We start from the raw sequence: 7,194 nt of genomic DNA, 5'->3' as shown, positions 1-7,194 counted from the left end.
AGTAGGAAATAGTTGGTTCCAAAGAGAATTAGTGGTTCCAGTGTTTGGTTTCTAGGACATAAAAAAGTAGAACCGCTCAACTTAGTGGCCAGCGTCGCCGTCATGCATGCAAGGCCGCACGAGTTCGATCCCTAGTGGGGACAAATATCATGTGTCTCGCGGGGATTTATTCCCTTGGTTGTTTAGCCTCTCTCACGTTAATGCCTTAGTGGTATAGCAACGTACGTGTGGGAGTTCAGATACTACTTCTGTACGAGGGGCGGAATCAGGCCTATTGCAAATGGGGCTATAGCCCTAGGTGTGTGATAGTTCATACGTGTATGCTCTGGTAATGAGTTGGCAAAATAAATTAATTAACAATGTATTAGCCCTAGTCTTTCACATTTAGCATAACTTAGCCCTAGCCTTTGGACAATACTGGATCCGCCACTGTTCTGTACTGTAGTCGAGAGGCCTAAAAAAACTGTTCAATTCAATTTCATTCCTATAAGAACAGAACCGTTCCATTTCATTTCACCTCGCTCCATAACCACACACCGCATAAAAGTTGGCAAAACTTTGAACTAGCTCTAGTTCAAAACCGTCCGACTCAGTGGCCAACGTCGCCATCGTGCACGCAAGGCCGCATGAGTTCGATGCCTTCTGGGGACGAATATCGTGTGTCTCATGGGCATTTATTCCCTTGTTTGCTTAGCCTCTGTCACCGTTTACACGTACCTTTTGCCGACAGAGTCTGGTGTGTGAGTGTGGTGTGCGTGTGGCTTGTGTTTGTGCGGGAATTCAGATATTCCCTCCGTCCAACAAAAGATGTCTCAACTTTGATCAAATTTGAATGCATCTATATACCAAGTCATGTCTAAATACATCTGAATTTGATAAACTTGAGACATCTTTTGTTGGACGGAGCAAGTACTACATCTGTACGGTAGTCAAGAGGCCTAAAAATCCCCTTCCATTCCATTTCTGTAAAAATAGAACCGTTACATTCCATTTCACCTCGCTCCAGAACCAAACTTCTACCTAAAAATTTGCACGACTTTGAACTGGTTTTAGTTGAAAATCTTGCCGAACTTTCTGTAACGAGGAGTAACTAAGAAGTCTCATTTCAACTCCAAAACTCATAACTATTGCTCATGTTTGGTACTACAACGATATAATGAACAGAGCATGTCGGTTTTTTTCCCTTGTTGTTGTCAGCGCTTTGCCATGTCTTTGACTCTTTGGTACATATTGTCGGTTCCAGTCTTGAGCGGCACCACACCAGTGTCGCTGTGCAGCTCTACCTGGTCACTCCTCCGACTGCAGTATCGGACTAGTACTTGATATTTCTTCATGTGATATTTTGCGATCATACAAATCCGGTAGCTAGACCAGTATGCATGTGCCGGGCAGCAACATGTGTTACATGTCCAGAGTACTCCACCCAGTGCCCACATCGATCAGAGATGGCCATGTCCCATGTCACATCTCGTGCGCTGGTAGTACAACACGGATCTCGGGATGGACCAGATACGTTGCACTGCGAAAACCCGTGCATCACAACGGTGCACGGGACACGTACTGCAGGAATTCCTCGTCCCCGAGGAGTCGCGCCATGGTGTCCGGCGCGAGGCACACCTCGACGTCGACGCTGCCGTCCCCGGCCTGTCCCGGGAACGCCGACATCTTGCCGTCGAACTTGTTGGCGCGGCCGCTCCGCACGGCCAGCGCGCGGCCCCACCCGAAGTCGTTCCCGTCGTACATGGGGAACCGTGGCGAGCTGCCCATGGTGAGCGCCGCGCCGTCCGGGTTGCCCAGCGGGAAGCACCTGGGCGCGGCCTCCCAGTCCGCCGCGGCCTGCCGGATGGCTCCGTCCTCGTGCGCCACCACGGTCGCGTGCAGCTTTGCCGCCGCCCAGGGAAAGTCCTCGGAAGCCAGCTCGGACACCGTGGCGTGCGTCGCCACGCTCTGGATCGCGTTGCCGAAGTAGAGCGGGGAGATGCTCGGGCGCAGCCGGTGCCGGCAGTTGACGGCCATGCGGAACGTGGTGACCGCGTCCGCCGACAGACGCAGCCGCGCCCGCGTCACGGCCCTCCACATGTGCGCGCACAGCGACTGGAACGAGGAGATCTCCCTCGAGTCATGGGCGAGCTTGCCGTTAACCTCGGCATTATCTTTAGCTCGACCACTGGTTTTTCTGCGGTTGGCCGCTGCCTTCATGTCGCGGATCGCCGCGGCGCTGAAGTGGATGACGCGCTCGCGGAGGGGCGCCGCGGCGTCGAACGTCACCGCGGGGCCCTCGCTTCCGGGGAAGCGGAGGACGGCCGTGGAGTCGCCGAAGAAGTTGCGGCGGAAGTCTGGCGGCTGTACTTCCGGAGCCTCCGCGCCGCGGCAAAGCCCGGCCCACGTGTTGAAGAAGTGCCAGAAGGAGGTGCCGTCCACGACGGCGTGGTTGGCGACGAAGCCAACGAAGACGGCGCCGTCGCCGAGCACGGTCACCTGGAAGGACGTGAGCCGGCGGCGGTGGCCCTCGTAGCTCACGGTGCGGTCCATGGGGAACAGGTCTTTGGTCAGCCTGGTCGGCACGTCGGCGTCCGGCACGAGGAAATCGGCCAGCGACAGAGCAGGCGCCACCGCGTGGTACAACTCCACGGACGCGCCTTCGTCGCACCGGATGACGATGCGGTCGTCGGGGAGCGTGACGAGCCGTCCGGCGAGCGCCGGGAAGACAGCGAGCGCGCGGGCGAGCGCCGTCGCGAGGCTGGCAGTGATTGGCATGCCAACTGGAGGCTTGGGGAAGAACAGGCCCTTCTGAATGTAGTGGCACGACAGCATGGGCATGTCGGAGACGGACAGCTTGAGGTCTCCTGTTGCTGCCCACACGCCCTCTGGCACAACGGTCTGCTTGGAGACGACGGTGACGATCGGCGCCGCCGGTACTACGCTCGTGCAGACCATCTGGTTTAGCACGGCCACCTTGGACGCTGCCGCAGCAGGGGCAGCCTCGACCACAACGGCGTCGGCGGACACCGGCGGAGCCATGTTCTCTTCTTATCTGGAGTGGCTGCTGTGCTGCTCGGTGATACGGCGTCACACAAGATGGCGCTGCTGGGCATTGCCGGGTGCTCGACACGTTATATAGGCATGGCGTTGGGTTTGGGTTCGTGCACCTGCGCAGTAGCGTTCCATCGTTCCTGTAGTCCTGTTCATGTTGCACATTTCTGCGAAACGTCTGTGGCTCCCAGATGAAGATGTGCTGATAAGGAAGTTGCGCCTCCTGTTCCTGCTGGCCACAGAGCAGAGAAGCTTAGAAAGGGGATAATTTACGACTAGCGCACAGCAAGCTGTCGCTGTTACAAGGGAAAAGGTGTGGTGAGTCGCATTTCAGTGCACGTTTGCATTCGATCCGAATATCTTCGGATCAGCACAAAATTTGTACACATGCTCCCTCTGATCCTAAACGTAGATGGTTTTGGATATCGACATGGTTTACTTTGATCATGAATTATTTTGAAAACATGCTGTTTCAAATGAACAAAGATACTACTCCATTTGTAAATATACACAGGCTCCAACATGTAACTTTGACAAATATTTTTTCACATATATTTGGATAAATTAGTAAATTTGGTATATGAACACACGTAAAAAAAACTATATATATATTCTTATATACACGTTATTCGGAAAAATATACTGTCCCAGAAAAGGTGCGATGACTTTTTTATGGAGAGTTTTTTCATAATGTATAAATCCTATAATTTTTCTCACGTGTATGCATGTTACAAATAACTGTTAAAAGTGTTTATTTAAGGATGGAAAAATCCCGAGCTCCGCAAAAAGATCAGAAGTGTATGTTGCAAACCATAAAAAAGACATATATCTACGGGTGGAGCACATTATAAGTCAAAGTTGCCTTTTTTTTATGGGTGTGGCTATTTTTTAGTCGCCTGATTTTTAAGCCAAGAAGCTAAGTTGACGCATCAGAGCCGTTAAATTAATATATAAATGTCATCTTCATTCCTCATTCTCTCACATGCTGCTGTTTGATTCAAATCCGATAGCCAAACAAGTTGGCTGATTTCTAACTAAAAAACGAACAAACAATTTTTCTGTAGCAAAACCTTTTTTTACGGACGCTATATATGATTCCTGTATAACAGTATATACACAAAAGAAAGTTGGATTCGGAAACATAACAAATGGTGCTGGATGAGAGCATGAGTACAAATTATTTCAAGATTGTACATGGTACACTAATTTAGAGTGAAACAAACAAAAAGGTACCCGGATATTACTTTTCTTTTGTGCAAGGATATTACGTTCATATGTAGAGAATGATTCAGTTCAGCAATTATGCTAACTACATTTACCTCTATCTTGTTGATGTCTGCAATATGTACATATTGATGATCAGACCTAAATGTATTTGCAACCTAAAACATGAGAATGTCTAGTTCTTACTTCTGAGTCGATTTGATTTTTGTACAACAGAAAATGAGTAACTCGAAAACCGAAAGCACATTAAAAAAGGCATGTTGGCTTATAAACCAAAAATCAAAATCATAAATTAAGCCTAACCAAATATGAGATGAACCTTCGTCTAAACGATCAGTTTTCTCTTAAAAAGGGAAAACTTCTCAGGGTTTTTTGAAGGCAAGAGATTCAGTATATTCACCTCATTTCTCTGGGAAAACACATTTAAACTGAGAATTTAACTTCACATCCAAGCGGAGTAGGTAGGCTATCGAGCAGCCCTGCAGCCTTGCGCTTATTACAAGTATCCGACTTTGGCATGAGCCTGGCCAGTCCAACAACTTTCACTGTCTTTTCTCAGATATTTCTTGGGTTTGTCTCCTTGTTTTCAAATCTTCTTCTCTCGCACCAAATCTCGACCTCAACGACATGCAGTGTATGCGGTACATAATTCCGACGGCACATGCCGTGCCGGGGCGGGCCGCGCGCGATCCAACTCAGGCAACACGTGGCGTGCCAGGTTTTTCTAATTGCGCACACGGAAAGAAAACAACGGTAGGGCCCAGCGCGCGCGGGTGGGCTGCATTTGGACTGGAACCCAGATAAACGCAACGGCTGAACGACTGTTGGCGAGTCGTACGTACGTGCGCGCTTTCAGCGCTAGTCGAGTCGAGTCGAGGCGAGGCGACCGGCCCTCGTGCGGCTTGTCTCCCCGCCCCCACCGCGCACCGCCGCAACGCGCCAAGCCCTCGAATCTGCCCCTATACAGAGACACAACACACCGCCGGCCGGTGGCTTGGGCGTCACTGTCGGTCTCCGGGCGTGCACGCGCGGCTGAGGTTTTGTAGCGGGAGCGGAGGGGTACGGGAGCGAATGACCCCGCCTGCGTCGTGGTGCGTCGCCAGCCACAGCCTTGGGGATGGGGGGGCCGGTCGCTCAGCGTGCCGTTGGGGTTGGCTTAGCACACGGTGGACCGTCAGTCGTGGGCGGAGGCATGGAGCTGCATGCTGCTTTGCCGGCTCGCCGATGGCCGTAGCTAGCGACGGCGGGGATCGAAACGCGCGAAGACGTATATGGCGTCGGCCAGGAGTCAAAAACCAATATCAAAGATCCTGGATAGGATAAAACTAACAAAAGCTCAATCATATCAAGGTAAAAGCCTCTATATCCATCCGTATTATCCTAGGGAAATTGTAAAATATTGTATGAACAACTTCGACTACCTTCACAGACTTCTAAAGAACTGGATGACCATCCATCTGAAAAAACAATGTGAAACCAAAGGTCACTCAACACATCGTGGTCAGATAGATACCTCACACGTGAGAGACTGCCAAACCGTTGCTAGTCGTGAATACGTTACAATTTGGTGATGTTAGGCCTGATCAGCATAAGTCCAAGTTTTAATAATTCTGAAAATCTCAAATGCTCATTCATGAAGTGGGATGACATGAGTGAGAAGAGAATAATCCCACCTTGCTAGTTTAGAGTGGGTGAGACCAACATATAAGCGATGTTGCTTCTCACCTATTGAGCAAGTGAGCAAGGAAAATCCCCACGCGCGCTCCTCCTCCGCTCGCCTCATCACGAGTGCGAGCGCCACGTTTCGTGGATCGAGTTCGAGCCGTGCCGAGTCGGTGTGGGGCCGGCTTCTTATCTTTTTGTCACGCGCGCGAGGTATTTTTGGAATCTGTTACGGACGCGTGGCAGATTTTGTGGAGTCGGTTCGGGTTTCTTAAACCGAACCGACCTATACCTGCTGACTATATTTACAGCCGCCCCGTCTCCCCGATCGGTACGAAAAACACAACCGAGTTAGGTTTTCGCCTGTATCTCGCTTTTGCGCCGTCGTCGTAGTCTACTCCATCCCGAGCGTCGGCGTGCACCAGCGATCGGGAGAGCAGGTCTCCGGAACTTTTCGCCTTTGCGATCCTGTACGGGAGAGGGCGAATAAGGTTTTTGGAAAGCGCTTTGCGCGACTACTCGCTTCCTTGCAACCACGGGTCGTCTACCTCCTCGAACCGGCGGGTGCGCGACGCGCCGCCATCTTCTTCGTCAACAACTTCGTCAAGCGAACGCAACAGCAACGGCTTCCTCTCCACCGCAACAGTACGTACACCATAATTCGATCTACTGTTTAGTTATGATCTGCGAGATTATACTATTGTTGATTGTGCTGTTGAATACCTCTAGTATATTCGAGATGCATATGCTAGTTGGTACTGTCGTCATGATCTATATTATGGAATTAATCATTAATTTTTCAACAATCCAAAAACCTTATTGTAGGCAATTTCGTGATTTAACTAAGGGTTTAGCCGATGCATTGAAGCCGGATAAATTTTCCAGAATGTACTTCAAGAGATGGCAATTAAAAGCCATGCTCTGCTTGCAGACTTTGAAAGTATTCTGGGTGACAGACGGCAAATCAGAGGTAGATTTATCTGAGGAATCTCAAAAAAAAATTCCAGGATGCTAATGTTGCCTTCAGAGGATGCATTCTGAGTGTTCTTTCTTACCGTCTTTGTGATGTGTATGTGGACATAGAAGACGGGAAGGAGCTGTGGGATGCACAAGCGAGGTATGCTCGCTAGCAGAAAAAGGAAAGGGAAAGAAACCGATGTAGGCAGCGAACTGTATACCATGGAGTCGCTGAACGACTACAAGATGGTGGATAACCGTTCTGTAGTTGAATAGGCGCATGAGATACATATCATTGTGAGAGAGCTCAAGCTTCTC

At 50.1% G+C, this 7,194-nt stretch overlaps 1 protein-coding gene across 1 annotated transcript; it reads right to left on the bottom strand.

Annotated features, from left to right (window-relative positions):
- Positions 1–926: 926 nt before the first annotated feature.
- Positions 927–3,444, bottom strand: LOC100843759 (uncharacterized acetyltransferase At3g50280). Its single transcript, XM_003566150.4, has one exon. The coding sequence runs from the start codon at positions 3,019–3,021 to the stop codon at positions 1,537–1,539; it is 1,485 nt and encodes a 494-aa protein (XP_003566198.1). The 5' UTR covers positions 3,022–3,444; the 3' UTR covers positions 927–1,536.
- Between the last annotated feature and the right edge of the window lie 3,750 nt (positions 3,445–7,194).

This window comes from Brachypodium distachyon, chromosome 2 (genome assembly GCF_000005505.3).
Source record: "Brachypodium distachyon strain Bd21 chromosome 2, Brachypodium_distachyon_v3.0, whole genome shotgun sequence".
Lineage (NCBI taxonomy): Eukaryota > Viridiplantae > Streptophyta > Magnoliopsida > Poales > Poaceae > Brachypodium > Brachypodium distachyon.
Note: the sequence above shows the minus strand (reverse complement) of the source record. Positions and strands in the feature narration are given on the sequence as shown.

Excerpts from the sequence above, each read along its gene's own strand:
- LOC100843759 (XM_003566150.4), bottom strand. The coding sequence starts at position 3,021 with ATGGCTCCGCCGGTGTCCGCCGACGCCGTTGTGGTCGAGGCTGCCCCT.